The 22,985-nt window shown below is 43.2% G+C and overlaps 1 protein-coding gene across 4 annotated transcripts in view; it reads left to right on the forward strand.

Moving 5' to 3' along the window:
• Positions 1-22,985, forward strand: part of METAP1D (methionyl aminopeptidase type 1D, mitochondrial) — a 300,094-nt gene that overhangs the window by 108,848 nt on the left and 168,261 nt on the right. For 2 of the 4 annotated variants that reach the window (XM_068247038.1, XM_068247039.1), the window contains exon 3: positions 15,582-15,751. The exons of 1 other annotated variant lie outside the window; for it this stretch is intronic. In XM_068247038.1, coding sequence (XP_068103139.1) covers positions 15,582-15,751 — 170 coding nt within the window. Of the gene's footprint in view, positions 1-15,581; positions 15,752-15,835; positions 15,931-22,985 lie in introns of those variants that run through there. One more of the 4 variants, XM_068247042.1, reaches the window with a different exon arrangement.

Consider the following 22,985-nt stretch of genomic DNA (forward strand, 5'->3'; position numbering starts at 1 on the left):
GGGGCTCAGAGGTTATAGCAGGGGGGCCTGGACTCACACAAGGCTCTAAGCACCTTCCCTTCAGCCTTGAGGATGGTCTAGCATTGGTTAGCTAAAACAACTTTCAACTAACATAATCAAGCCCTGACATTGGAGTTATGGTTAGAATCAGGATTATTGTTAAGCACTGGTATGAAACTTAGATGCAGGACAGGAAACATACTGTAGGTAAGGTGCCTTTTTTGATGCAAGCTAGTTAGCTTGTTTTGGGGGTGTTGGAGGAGAACTGAATGCTCAAATGAAACAACCATCAAACCTGATTAGGGACACTATATTTATCCTGGGTAGGCACTCCCTTCGCCCTTGCAAAGGCCTCAGTTGTTAGTTGCATGTTGTCGCACAATGCTGGAAACATTCCTTTGAGATTCTGTAATGGACACCTGAACTGAGAGGGAGGTGGAAGCTGCCATATTACCCTTTTAAACAATACCAGTTGCCTGGCTGTCCTTCTGATCCTCTGCCTCTAATACTTTTACCTGTAGACCCTGAAACAAGTATGGAGATCAGATGTTTCTGGTTGAAGTCTGACGTCATCTAGTCGGACATCAGTTTCCAGCTGCATGGCTTATTTCAGGTGTGTGATCTAGACCAGGGCTTTTCAACCTGTGGTACGCGTACCACCAGTGGTACTTTGCTGTTGGCAAGGTGGTACACACCAGGTTTGTCTGCCATTTATCATCCCATCTTGCCTCCACAAAGTTCAGCTCCCCTCGTTCACTCCCCGCTGTGCTGCCCTGCGGCATACTTCAGACCTCAGATCAGTGGTGAAGAGACAGCCAGGCAATCGGTGCACAGTGACAGTGGGGTTACTGCTGATCTGAGGTCTGAACTATTCTGCAGGGCAGCACAGCGAGGACCTCGGGGGCTAAAGAGGGTTCCACCTTCCTCCACAGTAGAGGGAATCCAGCAAAAGGACGTCCCAAAGATCTCCTTGTCAGCATACCCGCATACGCCGTAGCAGCTCTCCGCTTGATTTTGGTGGAAACAGCTGAGCCTGATCGGGTCCGCTCTACTGCGCAGGCCCACGGGTGGTACTTCTACATTTTCAGGTGATAAAAGTGGTACAATTAGTGAAAAGATTGAAAAGGCCTTATCTAGACTACTGCAGCCAAAGAGATCAGAAGGACTGACAGGCAACTGTCAGGGCTGGTGCACACCAGAGCGGTTCATGAGCATTTTAAAAAATGCTAGAGGTTTAAATACCGCTTGGGTAATGTATTTCAATGGGCTGGTGCACACCAGAGCAGTTAATTTTTTCCACAAACGCAAACTCGGGGCCTGCAGCAATTTTAAGATTTCTGAGGCGTTTCTGCCTCAATGGTAAAGTATAGGAAAGTGGAAAACCGCTCTCAAAAACACTGGATCAGAGCGGTTTTCCAGGCGTTTTTGTTACAGTACAGCGTTACTGTAACAATATATGAAATCTGCTACACAAAAACGCTCCAAAAAATGCTAGGCATGTTTAGAAAATCTCTCTAACATGCCTAGAATCGCTCTGAAAATCTGCTTCAAAAACCTCCAGCATTTTGCGGATTTGCTAGAGGTTTTTGGTTTGCACTGGCCCTTATAGTGTAAAAGGAAAAAGATATGGCAGCCTTCATATGCCTCTTACTTCAGATGTCCTTTAATTGCCTATTCCTGCCAAATATTTTTTTCCACTACCACAATAGGACTGTTTATAAAAGGCAGGCTGAATTCATTGATAGGTCTCTGATGGTGTCATTAGCATGAACCAATGTTAGTTTAGCAGAAATTGAGATGAATAAGGTCATGTTTTTACAGTTTTCAGCTGTCCAGCTTTGGAGTTCTTGTGCCCACTGCAGCCTCAGCTTTTTGTTCTTGGCTGATTGGAGTGGAACCCAACATGACTCAAAATGTTGAACTGTATGAAATGTTTTTCTTTTTAATAACAATTGTAAAGACTGGTTGTCTGAGTTACTGTAGCCTACCTGTCAGCGGAATCCAGTCTGGCCATTCTCTTCTGGACTCTCTCATCAACAGACAGCCTCATGGAGGATTTTTGTTGTTGTTTGCACTATCCTTAGTAAACTGCAGATTTAGTTGTGCATGACGAACAGTTACAGAAATACTCAAACCAGGTGGTACTGTTGATTTTGGCATGGCAAACATCGCTAAGCTCTCATTTACATTATGATCGTTGTTGCCAGTTATGATGCACCACATATAGTGTACAATGAATATGTTAACACGACAGTGTAAGTCCATAAATTTTCATATTACCGTACGCAGTACCGTGTGCGTTCCTGTGCGCTGCAATGTATCTTGACTGGAAACGGCTTGTCATGTGATGCATGCGATTTCCAATTAAGTTCAAATATGTTGAGGCCGCTGACGTTCACATTATAACGCACTGCGACGTGCGTCGGGAACGCATTCATGAATATGCATCGTGTATGGAAAGAGTTTTATAGTTGTCATTTCTTATCAGTGAGGGTCACACTGTAGTCTGGCCCAATCCTGACTCAGACAGGAACTGCGACTTACATACCTGATTAACTCTTTCAGACAGGGAAAGAAAAAAAAGGAACACAGCATAGTTATTTGTGTGCTTGGCACTGTACATAAACATGTCTATCTCATTATGTCACATGTCACCTCGGGTATCCTTTAAGCAAAGTTTCAGGTGTGCTCAATGAATGCTTATGAAAAGCTATACATTCTCTTTTACTTAAAGTGGATCCGAGATAAACTTTTCCTCATTGCATAATTGTGTTCCTTACATATAGTTTATAGGGCATTCCTCAAGCCAAATACTTTTTTTGTTTTGTTTTAATACTCTAAGGGCCTGTTCAGACTATATGCGTTCCTAGCCGTTTTCAGGGAACATGTCCGGGTACCAAAAACGCATAGAAACGGCTCCTAATGCTTTTGAATGGGCTAGTTCACATGTATGCGTATGAGACGCATACGTTTCTCATCCGCATTGCTGCACGCAGTTCTGTGCAATACGCATAGAAACGGACGCAATGAAAGTCTATGGACGCGTATCAAAAACGCGTACTATTGCGTTTTTAGCGTCCGTTTTCCTCTGCGGTTCCCATAATTCTTTTTTTCCCCTGGGTCACGTGTTTGTGCAAAACGCAATAGAAAACGCATTCAAACGCAAGAAAAACGCATGCGTTTTTCAACTTGCGTTTCTTTGAATTTATACGCGTTCTACAAACGCAGCAAGTATGAACAGGCCCTAATTCCCTATAAAATAAACAAGCCTCGCCCACAGCTTTTTCAGAGTGCCTTGGCACTGTAGCAAGGGCTTATGGGAGCTCAGTCTGGGCAGGAGGATGAGGAGGTTACTAGCCAGAGATTTCAGAGGCAGAGGGGAGGAGGAGAGGGGACTGAATTTGTCACAGGCTGAGGGCTGGAGATGCTATCAGCTTGCCTGTGTGTAATGTAACTAACAGAACATTGCTGCCCTCATTGTATCACAGGAATAAATAATCATAAACTGTTGAAGCTGTTTGCAGCTAGATTTGCTGTGTAAACTATCTTAACTTTAGATAAGATATATATAGACAAGTTACTTGTTATAGTTAGTTTTTCAACTTGCATCCGCTTTAAAGGAGCCATGTGTCATCCACTGTACAAAACTACAGATGGATTTGTTTCTGAGCAGAAGACATCACAGTGCTGTAAACAGGCACATAGAAAGTAATATAAAAGTTCTGCCGGCTGCTAGTGTACATCGTAATCTGCTAATTACGATTATGTGAAATTTAGCGTACATTTTTGCAATTACGAACGGACGTTATTATGATTTGGACATTAAATTGATTTTGTGTAATCCATTCGTATTTTCATGTCATTTTTGCGTAATTTTGTGCCAACTTTAGCTGTTACTAGCAAAACCCGCATACATATATAATAACCAAATAATGACCAAAACATTTCAAAAAGACTAGTTTTTGAGAAAATCATTTTAAAAATGCAAAGGAAAAATGTTTTTTAAACCATTTTTTGTTAGCATTTTTAAAATTGAGTTTCTCAAACACTAGAAAAACTTTTTGAACAATTCTTTTCTAACATACATAGCAATTTTGGTGATGATAGCCTGTATGGGGCTTTGCTTTTAACCGCTAAAGTCAGCACAAAATTTCGAAACTACGATCCCGGATTACTTTTACATACAATATGAATTACGCATCACAGGTTGTTGCGGCCACAGTACACATGTTAGATTCTCAACCGAGGCAGCCACCACTGATTGCCTCTGCCGAAAACTATCATAGGTGTAAAAGCCAATCACACATCTGAAACAAGCATGTAGCCAGACTTCAGCCTTCAGCCAGAATCCAGTCAGACTTCAGTCAGAAAATCTGATCTGCATGCTTGCTCAGGGTATATGGCTAAGGCTACATACACACTTCAGATAAAAGTTTTTGGAAAAGGCAAGATCACAGACCAATTTTACCCCATTCCATGTAGTATGAGAGCCATACTCTACACAGTCTATTCTATGGAGCTGAACTCCTCATCAGATAAAAATCTTTCAAGATGCTGCACACAAAGATGCTGCACACATTCAAAAGATCAGTATCTGCAAAATATCTGTTCCTGCAAAATATCTGTTCCTGCAAAATATCCATTCCTGCAAATTGCATTCATAGGGCTTGATTCACAAAGCGGTGCTAACTGTTAGCACGCCTGTGAAAACCCCCTTAGCACGTCTAAACGAGCTTTTCGCGCCCAAAAACTTTATGCACGTAAAACCTTACGCGCACACTGCGCAGGGCGCTCCGCGCGAAGTGGCCATTAAAGCCTATGGGACTTAGCGCGCGCATGGAACTTTGCGCGCTATCTGATTGAGAAATCCGGTGCTAACCTACTTAGCACCCTGGTTAGCACGTCTAAAGACTTTAGACGTGCTAAGTAGGCTAGCACCGCTTTGTGAATCAAGCCCATAGTCTATGATATCTGCAGATCCTCATACACACCGTGTTTAACAGACATTCATCTGCATATCTGACAATCATCTGCAGATCTGAAGATCCATCCTGGTGGATGTGATTTGCAGATGAAGGTCTGTTAAACAAGGTGTGTATGAGATCTGCAAATATCATAGACTATGAATGCATTTTGCAGGAACTGATCTTATGCAGATACTGATCTTTTGAATGTGTACAGCATCTTTGTGTGCAGCATCTTGAAAGAGGTTTATCTGATGAGGAGTTCAGCTCCATAGAATAGACTGTGTAGAGTATTGCTCTCATATTACATGGAATGGGGTAAAATTGGTCTGTGATCTTGCCTTTTCCAAAGACTTTTATCTCAAGTGTGTATGTAGCATAAGAGTATTAGAAACAGCAAATCAGCAGGACAGCCAGGCCAATCTGCATTGTTTAAAAGTAAAATAAATGTCAGCCTCCATATCCTTCATAGTGAATCTGAAGTGTCAAATAAAATAATAAACAGATACTTACTAAGGAGCGGGAAGGCTCTGGGTCCTAATGGGCCTTCCTCCCGGTGTCCTTGGTCTCCTGCAGTCTTCTCCATTTGTATCTCCTGCAGGGGAAGACTTCGGCAATCTTTGGAAGCACTCGGACTTCCAACTACTGGCGGCTCTGTACTGCACATGTACAAGTGCGCGAGAGAGGGCGCTCACGTGTGTGCAGTATGGAGCGGCCTGTCTTCAGGAGCCCGAGTGCTCCCAAAGGCTGCCAAAGTCTCCCCAAAGCGGAAGAGAGCAGCCACGGCCCTTCTGGTTATGGACTGCTAATGGGGGAGCCTGCGGGGGAAGGTGGACACCAGGAGGAGAAAGGGAAGCCTCTATAGGACCCAGAGTCTTCCCTCTCCTTCGGTAAGTACCGGTATGTGTTTTTTATTTTATTTTACACTTCAGACTCTCTTTAAGTCATGGAATCCACAGTGAATAATGAAATCACTGTTAGATGTGAAGTGGACCAAGTCATACAAGCACCACAGAGATGGTAAGATACAACTTCTCCTTTAAAAAAAAAAAAAAAAAGGTCAATTGATATTTGAAAGTCCCTCATCACAGAGCATACATAATGTACAATAGGTTAGAACATAGGACAAACCTTCCTTTTCATCATTTGTTTGTGGCTTAGAGAGGTCACTTAGCATCATAGCTATATGGGAAATGTACAGGAGATCACTGGCTCTCATTACAGCCATACACATGTTGGTGTGTTCCCTGTTACCGCTTTAGTAAATAGAAAAGCTAATTATACATTCTGAGATGATCCTTATCTAGAAAGTAGAGTCTGAGAAGAGCTGGCCTAGAAGAGAGCTTCAAAGAGCCGGGAGAAGATGAAGGGATGTCTGAGAGCTCATGAGCCTGACAGTCATGTACATAAAATACATTATATTGACAGTGGCAATGCTCAGCATGAAGACGGGGCTTGTGTGTGATGTCACGGAAACCTCTCCCTACAAGAATGGGCTTATTCATAGCATTTCCATGTCTGTAATATCTACAACACTAACAGATTGTGTACTAACACGACTCAATTTCTACTGCTGAGCCATTCGGGGTTGATTTACTAAAGTTGGAGAACATAAGTGATCCAGCAAAACTAGACTGGATGGTTTAAGGCGTGTCTGTTGTCAGATGGTAAAAGTCTTCAACACTTGCCTGGGTTGTATTGGGATATTCAGTGTGCATTGCTGAAAGGTTAGTGGCTGGATAGTGCAATGCTTAAGGGCTCTGCCTCTGACACAGGAGACCTGGGTTTGAATCTTGGCTCTTCCTGTTCAGTAAGCCAGGACCTATTTAGTAGGAGACCTTGGGTAAGACTCCCTAATACTGCTACTGCCTATAGGGTGCATCCTAGTGACTGCAGCTCTGGCACTTTGAGTCCACCAGGAGAAAAGCGCCATATAAATGTTCTGTCTTGTCTAAACCCCACTTCCACACTTTAAAATAAAAATGAATCCCTTCAACACATCCCTATCCCCCTAACTAACATAACAGAGCAGCATCCAATCCCGAAACATTCTACCTATTAAACACCACCATCCAGGTAGACATCCATGATCCTCAGGGCTAAACTGGCTTCAGACAGTCTCTTCCATAACACACCTGCTTCCACAACCTCCCATGCCTTATCTCAGCAACACAGAAATGGCAAGTAACTGAGTACATATGTTCAGTGCATGTAATTTGGGCACACACAGAAGCTGAAAGACAGATCTCCTTGCGCCCGGTTATTTTAGGGAATATAACAAACATAGTGGCTGTATAGTGTACTGGTTAAGTGCTCTGCCTCTGACAGAGGAGACCAGAGTTTGAATCTCGTCTCTTCCTGTTCCGTAAGCCAGCAGCTATTCAGTAAGAAGACCTTGGGCAAGACTCCATTGCTACTGCCTACTGAGCACGCCCAAGAGGCTGCAGCTCTGGCACTTTGAGTTTGCCAGGACAAAAGCTCAATATAAATGTTATTTGTCTTATCTTGTCATGTCTTGTCTTATTCTTCTGATTCTGATTACCTATTTTTTCCTTCGGCCATATAATGGGCTTGATTCACAAAAGCGTGATAACTCCATTATCACGCCTAAAAACTCAGTTATCACGCCTAAAAGCTTTGCACGTGCAAACTAGGGTGCTAAGTAGTTTTCACCCTAGTTTGCATGTGAAAACTAGAGTGCAAACTACTTAGCACCCTAGTTTGCACGTGCAAAGCTATTAGGCGGGATAACTCAGTTATCACCCTTTTGTGAAACAAGCCCAATTTGTGGTGTGGCTATTGGCGGCACCTGAATCACTGTGATTTTATCGTAATTCTTGCTGCATTGCTATAGCTGGGGGTCGTTGATCTTCAGCGAGCTGCCAGACCTGAACGGGAAAAGACTGGAGATACGGTGAGGGACCCAAATTACTTCTAGGGGCTGGAAGAAGCCCTGGGTGAGTAAAACAGTGGTCACCTCGTGTGTCCTTTAAAGAGAATCTGTACTGTCCGATTTATACAATAAAAAACATACCAATCGAGTCACTGTGATCTCCTAGATCCTTCTTTGGTCTGAGTGCAGTCTGTTGCCCATAGACATTGCCTGATGAGTGCTAATGACTAAATAGAGTGGACCTGTGTGTAATCTAATGTCAGTACAAATACAGCTGCTCTCTGGCGGCCTCAGAGGTTGTCTAAGAGAATATTGGGAGCAACAACACAATGAAGTCCAAAGAACACACCAGACAGGCCAGGGATAAAGTTATTGAGAAATTTAAAGCAGGCTTAGGCTACAAAAAGATTTCCAAAGCTTTGAACATCCCACGGAGCACTGTTCAAGAGATCATTCAGAAATGGAAGCAGTATGGCACAACTGTAAACCTATCAAGACAAGGCCGTCCACCTAAACTCAAAGGCCGAACAAGGAGAGCATTGATCAGAAAAGCAGTCAAGAGGCCCATGGTGAGTCTGGACGAGCTGCAGAGATCTACAGCTCAGGTGGGGGAATCTGTCCATAGGACAACTATTAGTCGTGCACTGCACAAAGTTGGCCTTTATGGAAGAGTGGCAAGAAGAAAGCCATTGTTAACAGAAAAGCATAAGAAGTCCCGTTTGCAGTTTTCCACAAGCCATGTGGGGGACACAGCAAACGTGTGGAAGACGACGCTCTGGTCAGATGAGACCAAAATGGAACTTTTTGGCCAAAATGCAAAACGCTATGTGTGGAGGAAAACTAACACTACACTTCACTCTGAACACACCGTCCCCACTGTCAAATATGGTGGTGGCAGCATCATGCTATGGGGGTGCTTCTCTTCAGCAGGGACAGGGAAGCTGGTCAGAGTTGATAGGAAGATGGATGCAGGGCAATCTTGAAAGAAAACCTCTTGGAGTCTGCAAAAGACTTGAGACTGGGGTGGAGGTTCACCTTCTAGCAGGACAACGACCCTAAACATAAAGTCAGGGCAACAATGGCATGGTTTAAAACAAAGCATATTCCAGATCTAAATCCAATTGAGAATCTGTGGCAAGATCTGAAAACTGGTGTTCACAAACGCTGTCCATCTAATCTGACTGAGCTGGAGCTGTTTTGCAAAGAAGAATGGGCAAGGATTTCAGTCTCTAGATGTGCAAAGCTGGTAGAGACATACCCTAAAAGACTGGGAGCTGTAATTGCAGCAAAAGGTGGTTCTATAAAGTATTGACTCAGGGGTCTGAATAATTATGCACACCCCACTTTGGAGTTATTTATTTCTTAAAAATGTATGGAATCCTGTATGATTTTCATTCCACTTCTCTCATGTACACCAATTTGTATTGGTCTTTCATGTGAAATTCCAATAAAATTGATTCATGTTTGTGGCAGTAATGTGACAAAATGTGGAAAACTTCAAGGGGGCCTAATACTTTTGCAAGCTACTGTATATTACAGAGACAGTGCAACTAGAAAAGGCTGCAGTAATCCAGACCACATTAGAACAGGTATAGGAACTTATAGAATAGAAGAAATAAGGGTGAACATTTTGTTAGTCTCTTTAATATTGCGCTCTATGGTGGCATCCAGATCTGGCGCAGCAGCGAGCGGGCACGAAATGACCTCGCACATCTCTCCATGTAGTTAAAGCGGATCCGAGATGAAAAACTAACTATAACAAGTAACTTGTCTACAGTATATATATCTTATCTAAAGTTTAGATAGTTTACACAGCAAATATGGCTGCAAACAGCTTTAATAGAAAAATATTATTTCTTCCTGTTATACAATGACAGCAGCCATGTTGTTTGTAAACATTACACAGAGGCAGGCTTATCTGTATCTTGATCACTAAGCCTCCTCCCTCCTCCCCTCTGCCTCTGAAATCAATGGCTAGTAACTCCTCCTTCTCCTCCTGTCCAGACTGAGCTCCCATGAGCCCTTGCTACTGCCAAGGCTCTCTGAAAACCTGTGGGCGTGGTTTATTTGGTTTATAGGGAATTAGAGTATTAAAACAAAAACAAAAAAATATTTGGCTTGAGGAATGCCCTATAAACAATAGGAAAGAAACACAATTATGCAATGTGTAAAAGTTCACCTCGGATCCACTTTAATAACTACTATGAGGAGCACTGAAAGATGGGCATTAGAGGTGCACAGCACGGGGGGATTGTGTGTGTGGACCACAATGTGGGCCCAGGGCACTTCAGGCAACCTCAGGTAGGCTCGCTGTTTCATCAAATATATGTCCAGTCCTTTACATGAACACTGTGCAGGATGTACCACTGATTTACTTGTTAAGAGATATGCCATCCCACTAGCCTGTAATTACATATGCCATATGATTACATTAACCTGTTTAACTGGGTGGTCCTCGATGTGGTGCGTTGGCGAGACACCTCCTCACCACAAAATTTGGGGTTGAATATCCAGCCATATTATATATCAACTGTAACGGATAATTGCTTACACGGTTATGTGTATCCACATACTTCAGATAAGTGTATGAGGTTGCGTTTTCATTCTCATTTTGTAGGTCTAAGATCTGTCCATTTTTAAACATTTGAATGAATAAATACGAAGTTTTAACGTTGTAAGTTAATCTCTGTAAATTATTTGCCTAACGGAAAGTTCCACTTTTTCCAAACTACCAAATAGCTACAGGCCACAAAATTCTAGCCTAGCAGAGAAACGCTTCTAAGTGCAGGGATCAGATGGAAAAGGTAAATATTGTAGCTCAAGATGAGAAATTAGAGTACTTGAAGTATAAAAGACAGAGCCTGTCATGTCCTAACGATGCGCATGCGGGGCTTAGCAGCCGCAGCGCAATGGTTGGCTGCTTAGCAGGGGACGGGCCGCAGCAATACAGGTGGAGGTTTCCAAAGGGCTTAGGAAGACTTCAGAAAAATGGCTGAGACTGCGTTCCCGAGGAGGAGGGGGCGGAGTGTCACCTGAGTCCCAATTCCATCGGATGAGGAAGGAAGTATTTAACTCTAAGACGACCCCCCCCCCCCCCCCCCCCGCATCATTAAGACAGAGCCTGGTATGATAGGCTAGGCTCTGTCTTTCTATCTTTCTAGACTGTAAGACTCCAGGAAAGGCAATGTATTTGATTGCTATGGAGGAAGGGGAGTGCCAGTGAAGTGGGTGGGGTGAAGAGGGGAACAATGCCTTCTGCCTGAGCTTGGCTGAGTTGATCCACCAGCTGGATCTCTTGCCAATAGAATATGGAGACGATTGGAGCCTGCTGTACACATATTATATTTTCAGCAGTGGCGGCCTGGACAGCTTGCTTTGGCAGAAAACTAGCGTATCGACAAGGCTTTATTTAAAGAGTGCTTTCCATGAGAAAATGTATGCGTTTCACATGTAGTCTGTCAGTTCCCTCACTGTCTCTTTGGTGTCACCCCCCCCCCCCTCATTTTGTGCCGCTGTCAGTAAAATTTGACACTCAGCGTAGTCGCAAACTGCTGTGCAAGCCTTGTGCGTCCTCAATCACACTCTCATGGCCAGGAGCATTCTGCGCCTGGGCAGTTACAAGCCTTACCTTTACATGCCGGTTATGGTAACGCGATAAAGGAGGCGTGTGGACTGGATCAGCGCATGCGTATTATCCCTTGGGATTACGAACTTTAATTTGGCTGCTGCAGTTCATTGGTTTGGACTGGGAGGACGCTGAGGGGAGCGGACAGACTACAGGGGGCTGGAAAAAGCCCCAGGGAACTAAAAATCCTATGTTTCCTCTCGTCTCAGCTTTAATTTAAGAGTATATATACAATTGTTTAACTCATCAGTTTAGTTTCAGATCAGGTTTGCTTGAGGCCCCTTTTACACTTGCATTGAAAACTTGTGTTACATTACCCTGTTTTACCGCAGGATAAAGCAATGGTGCCTAGCACACTTACGGCATTGCCTGTGCCGGAAGTGGCCGATCTGCGGCAAAGTCAACAGCATGTTACCGTCAGAGTAATGTAAGTCAATGGGTGACACAACTATTTTAAAAAAATGTTGGCAACCGCGGAGTGATGGGAATACGATGGGGAAATCAGGGAATCTCCGTGACTTACTTCCTGTCCAGCAGGAAGTGCATCACTGGGTGAGGGTGGAGTTGTGCTATGTATATGACCCTGTCGGTGATCTCTGGTGTAGGGTCATATGATTGACATTTGCTACGATGGGGCGGGGCATTGCACCGCAAACGCACAGGCCAGGTGTAAAACCAGCCTCAAACATAATTGTTATTTAAACAGGAATCAAAAGCTCCAAACATCCAGGTCAAGACAAAATTCAAGCTGATCACTATTTACAGCAATGAATGTTATTCCATCTTTTCTGCTGCAGTTACGCGAATCATAATTGGTTGCCGTGGGCTACTGCACTTAGCACTTTAGTTTATGTACTCCTTACAATGAACAGGACCATTTCCACATCCTTTGTCCTGTTCAACAGCAAACTTTCCGCTGACCTTGTTTTCATGTGCAGGATTTGCCCTGCCAGATCCCGGGCATAATGGGTCTATCATCTGCTAGGGTGATTTTCTTTGGTTGGTGCCAATAAATACATTTTCGCTTGGAGAATAAATGCAAGCCTTACTCCTCGAGGCCTGAAATGCGTGTTTGTGCACATAATACACAGCGAGATTTTTCAAGAACACTTCAACCTTATGAAAAGATTACCATAATGCTACCTGCTAAGGTTTATCTGCATGACTTTTTTTTTTGTAATCTTAAGTGCTAGGCGCATAGACTGAAACTGCCAGATACACACGTAATGGTGCCACCTCAGCCCAAGTTTCCTCATAAAAATGACACATAGCGGTACATATGTACTTGTTTTCTGCGGTGGTGAATGACTGTATTTGTTCAGAGTCTTAAAGGTACATACAGTATGCGTCGCCTGTCGGGAACAAGCTAGATCCTGAGGGTGACACTGCGGGGTTCCAATGCTGCAATAACCAAATGGCATGTTCTGTGGCGGTGATGAAGATAGGATGGACGACAGCAGCAGGAATGACCGAGCGGCCCCTGTCAGGAGGGGAACAATGGGCTCAGCCACCAATTGTCACTTATACTGGATCATTCAAGGTGACCATACATCAGGCGACTTGGCAGCCAATCGACCATCCAATTCTATTACTATGAGTAAAAGAGCATGCCTGATCGAAAATGCGACCAATTTCGGGCCAATATTGATTGGACATTCTGCAAGATGTAGGGTTTACATGCTCGGTCAGGTGTGTGGCGATAATGGCAGGCGATATCAGGACAAGCAATGGAACCCTCAGCGCTGTCCCCCTGATGCCCCCCCAATGTAAAATGTGCCCCGTATGTGAATACTTTACCCATCGGTGTCTGCCGCTGGCTCCATCTCCGCTCTCTTCCCCCCCATACATGCGTGCCACAGGGTTTCCAATGTGACGTGGGTGTGTGCGTGACATCACACGTTACAGCGGCAACCATATGGGGCTCGTGTGTGGGAGGAATAGTGCGGAGACGGAGCAAGCGTCAGACTCCGACAGGTAAAGTATACAGCTTAGAACTGGGCCAAGCAAATAGACACACTGAATATTTTGATTAGGCCAGTTACAAGCTGCTTACAATTAGCATTACATTTGTACGCAAGGTGTAATTGTTGGCATCTCAATGGCCTTCTCTGCAATGGTTCTGAGAATGAACGGGTGAAGCAGATAATCTTCATTTTTTATTTTGGAAAAAAAAGTATTTACAAAACTTTTTAGCCATAATTTAATATATACAGTATTCTGTAAAATACACAAATGAAAACTGTGCCTCAGACCACTTTCACAGTGGTGCGGTGTAATGGTTGCTTTGTAACACAGCTTACCACACTGCAATGCACCACCTATGGGACATGCACAGTGTAGAGGGTGCGTTGCAATATGACAAGTATAAACGCATGTGTTAACAGTAGAAGTGAAGCATACTTTTTATATGTATGCTTCACTGTGCACGACACAACGCGGGCATAACGGGCATCGCCGCTTTCACGATCTGTGCATTCCTGCTGTAGCGGGAACCGCAATGATCACTGTAAACATGGCCAGAAACTTGAAGGGACTCTTAACTGTAAAAAAAAATGAGTTTTACTTACCTGGGGCATCTACCAGCCCCCTGCAGCCATCCTGTGCCCTCGCAGTCACTCATGGCTCCTTTGGTCCCCCGCTGCCAGCTAGTTTCGTTTTTGCCGACTGGGAGTCGGCCCGCCGCCACGCGTACGTTTTTACGCATCCCTGCTGTTGCAGGAAGCTATTGCAGACATCAACAAGTAAATATTTAAAATTTTACGCATTACACCCGTAACGCGTAAAAATGTACTTGTTGATGTCTACAATAGCTTCCTGCACCAGCAGGGATGCATAAAAACGTACGCATGGTGGCCGGCCGACTCTCAGTCGGCAAAAACGAAACTAGCTGGCAGCGGGAGACCAGAGGGAGCCATGAGTGACTGCGAGGGCACAGGATGGCTGTTGGGGGATGGTAGATGCCCCAGGTAAGTAAAACTCATTTTTTTTTTCTACAGTTAAAGTTCCCTTTAAAGAGAAACCGTGACCAAGAATTGAACTTCATCCCAATCAGTAGCTGATACCCCCTTTTACATGAGAAATCTATTCTTTTTCACAAACGGATCATCAGGGGGCTCTGTATGGCTGATATTGTGGTGAAACCCCTCCCACAGGAAACTGGGAGGACCATGGTCCTGGCAGTTTCCTGTCTGTGAACCTCATTGCATTGTGGGAAAAAGCGGTTTTCAACTGCCAAAAAAGCAAGCAGCAGCTACTTTCAGTGACATCACTTGCCAGCAGTAAAAATGTCACCATGTGATAAATATCAGAATGTAAATCAGGGAGAGGAAAGCTTTTACAATGGGCAAACACTGACTAAATCATTTATACATAATTATTTTCAAAATGAAGCACTTTTTTATTACATTATTTACATTGGACAGACTGATAGTGTACAGTGACAGCAAAACAAACATCAGTGTAAAAATATCATTGGGGTTTCACACGACAGAATTCATGTGGGAATTACGTGTTTGCAAATTCGCGTTCGGCGCACATACAATGCAAGTCAGTGTATGCAGTGTTGTGCAAATTGCATGCACTGTGGTAAGAATTTTAGGATCCTAATTTGCTGCAGGAAGAATGGCCTACATGTATGCTTTTTAACACAAAACACACGCAAATCGCTTCCAATTGTGCCAGAATTCTGTCTGGAAATCACAGTACAAAATGCTGAGCGATTGTGATTTGCAAACGCAAGTGGGCGCCCCCAGCCTTAGTGTAAATGTTGAAAAAAAAAACATTGGCTACAAATGAATTATTTTGAGGACTCATAATAAGGGGATGTGGTTTAGTATTTTGTGGTTTCTCCATTGTGTCTTTGGATAATGAAGAGCAGGAGGCTAGGAGTTAATGTAGATGAGTCAGGCACGCATCCGTTCCTGTCTTCCCATAGCCGATATTATTATTTTTTTTTGAAGAACAGAAAAGTTTGTGTTTTCACTTCTCCTCTAAAACTTCTCCTAATGACACTCGCGGTTCCGATAGCTTAACTTGATGATGCCTGAGAAATGAAAGGATATATTAACTGATATTTTTCTTTTCACGTCTCTCCTTGCAGGTTATGTGACTGGCTGTCAAAGAGTTTTCTCTGCACCAATCAATCATATCTACTTACACAGGCAGTTGAGCATTCAACAAAGGAGATGTTTCTTTTTGCGGAGACAAAGAAGCACTGCTTATAGCATAGTTTGGCCAGGTACAGTTTCCCCGGCTCATCCAGTTCCCGAGGTAACTGTAATTTCTATTATCTCATTCTTCTCTCCGTCAATATAAAGGTTGACTGCACTACTGATCAAGTACATTCATCCGCTGACAGCCAGGGGGCCGCAATCCCAGTCTGGGATTTAAATCTGAACAACAGAGCTGCATGTTCTCCTCTCCCAGCCAGACAGCGCTATGAAGAATAGGTAATCAGCGCATAGGTGCGTTCGGCCTCCGAATAGATAGTTACAGGCAATCTCTCCAATGAGGCTGACAGCAGCGGGTGGGCATCAACGCCAAGGAAGTGTCTGGCCAACTTGTAAAATGCACCATAATGTCCGTAAATGATTTAAGTAAATAAGATGTTTTTATGGTCGATATCCAACCCCGCACCTTCGTCATTAGACAGACTGTTGTGAATCTGATGAGTCCACATTGAGGTTGACGCGGTTACCTTTGAAGAAAAACATAAGCTGCAGTAATAAGGTTTTTTTTTTACCTGTCTTTTCCTTCTATATTTTCTCTATGTAACCATTACTATCTTCCCTGACTGGAAAAACACCCTGCTTGTGATAATCATACATGTGGCATTATATACCGCTGGCAGCAGGCTATACAATTCACCGGCCGTAGCAGCGAGGGCCCAGCAGTACCCCAATCTCACAAAGTTCCAGCGTAATTCTGATGAAAAGTTATGGGTTCTGGAGAAAGTACCTGATTGGCTGTAAAGTTACCCTATTGGGCTAATTTGTGTGTTTACCTTTAATTAAAGTGGACATTTAGAAAAATATAGTAAGGAAGGCAACCTCCCCCTTATATAAGTTATCACAGCAGTTGTTTTTTTGAAGAATCATGAAAATCTAAGTAAACAGCGACGTTCTCAAGCCATTTTGGTCCCCCAGACAGGACAACCCACTGACACCCTCCATCCCCTCCATTCCCCTCAAGCAAGAACAAAAACACAACAACATCTGTAGAATGTCGAAAAATATAATCTAAATTATCACCTAAAACTGATTACAATGACCGCCACCCTTTGATAAAGGACACCCACTGCATATACGGTAGTTTTAACCAAAGCTCCTTCCTAACATTTACTGCCCTCATAAATTTGACACAAACTTTTAACCTGAACAAAGCTTTGTCTAATAAAAACTTCATGACCTGTTTATATGGTCAGTTTTCCAGCAGTTATGTGCTGTAGTATCCTGACGGTTTACAGGTAACAACTGTCATTCCACCATTCCACTTCCCGCTCCCAGACCATGCATTCCAAAAGAATAAAATATGCAGTTGCACTGGCAGTTGGACAGATGTTCTTCAGTTATGAAGATCAATCGCAGTTTGTTTTATACAGTGACTGACACGGTTCAGCTGCTGAACTGCTGCAGTAGACTTGCATTGGGAATTGGTGCACCAAGCGAGCATGACAATGAGACATGACAGTTGAATGAGAATGAGAATGAGACATGACCGATTTCATTGTTAAAGAGGAACTTTAACCAAGTGTTGAACTTCATCCCAATCAGTAGCTGATACCCCCTTTCCCACGAGAAATCTTTACCTTTTCTCGAAAAGATCATCAGGAGAGTCTGTGTTACTGATATTGTAGTGAAATCCCTCCCACACTGTGATGTCATGACCAAGGCCCTGACAGTTTGCTGTCTTAGAACCTCATTGCGTTGTGGGAAATAATGGCTTTTTCCAACTGCCCAGCAAGCAATATCTCCCTCTGTGCATAGATCACCTGGCAGAACTAAAGATGTCACCACCAATGGTAAATTTCATAAATTTAGGGAGAGGACAGATTTTACAATGGGCAAACACTGACTAAATAATCCATAAATTAATATTGTAAAAAAGAAGACATTTTATTTGTTATTTTCATTACAGCCCTACCTCACCCTCCCAGATATTTTTTTTATTATTATAAGTAGAGATGTAATTTCATGCAGCTGTGTTGTTTCAGAGAAACAAGTCCCGTGATCTAAACATGTATGCATAAATAAGATACCATCCTTCTGTTCAGATCAATGACCTGACTTTATCCTCCACCTACCTCTGTTCTCTCCTTTGGCGTGCAGGGAGGAGGTAGGCGTTACCAGGAAAAGACCACACCCCTGAGTAGTGATGGACTATTTTTTTCCACCTATCTGCACATTATTTGCCATACTGCACGTAGAAGCTCTTAGTATTTGTCTGTAGTCTTATCATGCTATCATAAAGATGGTAGCTACCAACTTCCTGTGTTCATTTACACCAAGGAGAGATTTACACATTAATTAGAAAACCTAAAGACCACAACAACAAAAAAAGAAAACTGTCAGCAATCAAGTTAATCACATCTGCAAAACAGGATACCCAAATAGCTCATGGTGACCCAGAAACACTAGGAAAGTATAAGGAGCTAAAAGAGACCAAAAAGCCCTCCTATAGTCAACATGTCTATACATGCATTAAACTGTATTTTTTTATACAGGTTTGTATTGAGTGCAGTACTTTATTTTTCCTCCTAATATGGCATTATGTGATGGTGAGTCAGACCTTCTGCCACCCCCTGCATCACTGAAGGGGGCAAGCTGTGACTAGGCTTGCTTCATAATAGACATGAGTTGTATTTCAATGTATCACTTGTGTTACTGGGTCCACTGAGTAGCCTCAAATGTATGGCAACATAATCTGCTGTGTGGGAAAATGTGTGCATCGGGACCTTTCTACAACAGACGAAATCAAAGTGTCAGCTGACCCATAAGAAATCATTTGAGGGCCCTTTTCCCCTGGGAATCACGCAGGCCAGCATTTGCTGCGATCCACTTTTTGGAGCAGATCGCAGCTAGTGGAAAAAGACGTACAGGCCTCAACCTGTCCATTGTTAGTCTATTCCCTGGTCGGCCAAAATGTAATGAGCCAAGCTTAACGCATTAGAATGACACACCCACTGCAGTGCTCTGTAGTAGGGGCATATCCTTGACTGAAATAAATCATGTCTACACAAACCATTTCATAATCTAATGTTATAAAAAATGCACTTTCTGTCCGCAGCTGCTATCGATCATTTTCAAATACTGGTAAATTCATCTGACTTGAAACCATGGCAACAGTGTGCAGTTTCTTATCCAGAACTAGTGTTGATGTGTTCGGGTTCTATAAATTCAGAACCTCCTTCTGAATTTTTGCGATCTGAAATTGCACATGGACAGCAGCAGGGGTATTAACTCACCCTTGTTGCCGCCTCTGGCTGCTGTACTCCATGTTGTGTTTCATATCCCTCCAGTTCTTCCTCCTTTCGGAGGAAGTATCGGAGAGGTGGAGCGTGGATCATAACAGCCAGAGGCAGCAACAAGGGTGAGTTAATACCTTCTGCCACTGTCCAAAACAGTGGTTCCGAATTCAAAGAACCCGATCATGTCAACACTATCTAGATCTTTCCAGAATCCTATTTCTCTGCTTCAGTGGTATGAAACTCAGCATTTCCTATTTTCTCTAAAAGATTATTTACAGCATAAAACCTACCACAACAAATTATGGCAGAACAGCATTCAAACAGTTAATCACAGTACTTTGTTCTTCAGTGGAAAGGTTCTTGCTGCAGTGGGCAGCTTCTGGCCGCATCTGAAGAGGTGATAACATTATCTTTTGTTAACAGTTCTTTGTCAGATACATTAAAGTGGACCCAAATTAAAAATACAAGATTTCAGAAATAAAATCTATTTTCTAAATTATAGTGATAAATAGCAGCCTTTTTTCAGCTGAATGATAACAAATATAAAATATTTTACATTTATTGGAGGAACTCCTCCCTTCCTTTCAAATTTCCGGGATTTTTCTGGCAAACTGGTGAAGGAGATAAAAAACAAAAACGAAACACAGGCTGCTACTGATGATGTCACAGGGGAGGTGATCTTAGCTTGTGTGAGATTTCACATAGACTAAGCCCTGTGAGGAAGGGTAGCTGATGACAAACACACCCATGATCTAAAACCTCCTATTAATCTCAGAAGTAATGGCTGCTACCTGTATAACCCTAGTTATGAAAAGAGAAGGGTGAAAAGCATACACTGAAATGCTCATACGCTTGAAGGAGTGTTTATTTATCTTTGTATGTGTCAGAGTGGTGCAACTAAATATTTTAAATTAAAAAAATGTTTGGTTTTTGTCCGCTTTAAGTAAACGTTAGCAAACTGCCAAAACTGAGCTGTACTGAACTGAGAAGCAGAGAGAGCAGAGGAGTGATCACTAGATAAATTGTAATATATTAATACAGCAGCTGTGCAACAGAATCAGAATCACTTTATTTCGCCAAGTACAGCAAAAGCTGTAATCGGAATTATTTGTGGTACACATGGCATAGGCCTAAATTAGTATAATACAAGACAGACGCACAACATGTACACTTTAAATGCATTGCTATTACAAACACAGGTAAATAATGATAATAATGATAATAGTAAAGGTGCAGGTAGTGGCCACGAGTCAATTTCGATGAGCCCAGCTAGAGTGCGCTGGTATGCGGGCCAGATAGGGGGAGGTTGGAGTTCAGAAGTCGAACAGCTTGGGGGAAGAAGGTGTTCTTCCGCCTGGTGGTTTTGGATGGTATAGCCCTATAGCGACGGCCCAGCGGGAGGAGCTTGAAGTAGCGGCTGCCAGGGTGAGCGGGGTCACGGGAGATCATGGTGGCCCTCTTCCTCATCCTATTTGAGTGGAGGAGGTCGAGAGGTGGAAGAGGAGATCCGATGATCTTCTCCGCGTCCGTTATGACTCTCTGCAGTTTGTGTTTGTCGCTGACCGTTGCACCAGCATACCAGACAATGACTGAGGAGCAGAGGATGGATTCTATGGTGGAAGTATAGAAACTAGTCAGCAGCTCCCTGGGCATGCCATATCTCTTCAGTTGGCGCAGGAAGACCAGCCTCTGCTGAGATTTCTTCTGGATTTTGGTGGTGTTCTGTTCCCACTTCAGATTGTTTGTCAGAGTCGTGCCGAGGAACCGCACAGATGTCACTCTAGAAACTTCGGTTCCCCCAATGAGGACAGGTGGGAGGGGGGGAGGGTTTCTCCTGAAATCAGCGACTAACTCGACAGTCTTTGCTGCGTTGAGGACTAGGTTGTTGTCCTTGCACCAGTTGCATATTCTTTCTACTTCGCTGCGGTACTCCAACTCCCCGTTTCTACCGATAAGGCCAATGATAGTGGTGTCATCTGCGAATTCGATGACTTTCACAGAGTCAGTGGATGAGATGCAGTTATTGGTATAGAGGGAGAACAGTAGAGGTGACAGAACACAGCCTTGTGGAGCCCCTGTATTGGTGGTACGAACACTGGAGAGGTGGTTGCCGAGCTGCACCTGCTGCGTTCTGTTTGTCAGGAAGTCTTTGATCCATGCCCGAAGAGTAGGGTCAACTCCGAGCTGCGTCAGATTGGTGATCAGGATGTCTGGGCAGATCGTGTTGAACGCTGAGCTAAAGTCTAGGAACAGGATCCTAGCATAGGAGGCAGGGCTGTCTAGATGCTCGGTGATGTATGCCATGCTGGCATTGATGGCGTCCTCTACAGATCTTTTTGCCCTATATGCAAATTGGAGCGGGTCTAAAAGGGCGTCCGTGGACTTCTTCAGGTGGGCCAGGACTAACCGCTCAAGGAGCTTCATGATGTTAGAGGTTAGGGCCACTGGTCGGAAGTTATTGTGCTTGGAGCTGCCTGTTTTTTTTTTGGGACTGGTACAATTTTAGATCTCTTAAAGCAGGAGGAGACTGTACCATCCGATAAGGACTGCTTAAATAAGGAGGTGAGCACAGGAGCTAGCTGGTCAGCACAGGATCGCAATGGCAATGGCAGTTTTCAGAGCTGATAAACTGTACTTTGGGAATTTGTAATTTGTAGACAGACAATATTACTTGTGCACAAAAGCAAATATAACTGTATGGGTAATAAAAAGTAGGAAAACACATTTTTATTGAATGTTCTGTTAGATTCTTATGCCACTTTAAACACAAATGGAACTGCGCTCATCTTGCAGGAACCTTAAATAAACTGCAGCAGGTACTACCAAATCAAACATTAACCCTTAGCACTCTAACATTCAAACCTATTGCAACCCATAAGACAGTGATAAAAACCACTAATGTTAAAATTGAGGATTTTAGTTTATAAAAAGGTCAGTTGGTGCAGCCAGTTTACACCGACACAGTTTTCCTGTTCAAACAACTAGTGAGGTGACATTGGGATGATTTATTTATTTATTTATTTTAGCGAATAAGTGACACTGAAGTGAAAGAAAACTTATGATGTAATGAATTGTATGCGTAGTACGGATAATTAATAGAACATTAATAGCAAAGAAAATGGTCTCATATTTTTAGTTTTAGTTTTATAGCTCTTTTACTATAATCTTGCATCATTCTCTAATATTTGCAGTTTACAAACTACACTCTATGTTAAACTATGAAACAGTGCAAAGCTAATGACCCTTTGAACTTCCATGCAGTAAAACTTCGACCAAACAAGAAACAGAGAGAGACAGGTTGAGATAAGTGCTTCAGAAAATACCACTGTAGCCAACCAAGTTAAGTCGACCAAGTTGGGTCGAAGAGCTCAGAGAAGCTCTTTTGCATAGATAACAACTGAAGTTTCTTAACTCGTCCTGTACTGGAAACAAAGTGAGACTCATATCTGTGCTACTAATGTTCTATTTCTTAGCTGTACTAGACATACAAATCATTATCTCATACGTTTATTTTCACTTCAGATTACCTATAATGGAAGCTAATAGGTAGCATGTGTTGCCAATGCAATGCAAACTGAAAGATTGGAGATGCTGGCCATAACAGATCACCACATCTAAGATGCCCCCCCCTTCCCACTACAGCGTGACAGGTTGTTAGGAAATCACTGAGCCATGAAAAAAACACTGTACGGATGGTAATTTTGAGTGTGGTCCCTCTTTAATAACTTTGTTGATACATTTGTGCCTGAGAGATCTGGCAGCCAAAGTTGCCGACCCTTATAGTTGAGCAAAAAAAATGCAAATCTTTATTAACTGGTTGCCAACTGCGTCATCCCGATGGGCATGGCTGCGGCGGCAGCCCCAGGACCGCCTAATGCCGATCTGTGTAAATTCCTGGGGCGGAGATTTTCAGGAGAGCGTGCATCTTCGCTTGGATGATGGAGCTCTGCTCTGCCATCAGCCTCCCAGAGGCAATCGCCGCTAGGAGGCTGTTAGCCGTCTATTTAGTCTGTACAGCGCTGCGATCTACGGCAGCGA

Source organism: Hyperolius riggenbachi, chromosome 7 (genome assembly GCF_040937935.1).
Source record: "Hyperolius riggenbachi isolate aHypRig1 chromosome 7, aHypRig1.pri, whole genome shotgun sequence".
NCBI classification, from domain to species: domain Eukaryota; kingdom Metazoa; phylum Chordata; class Amphibia; order Anura; family Hyperoliidae; genus Hyperolius; species Hyperolius riggenbachi.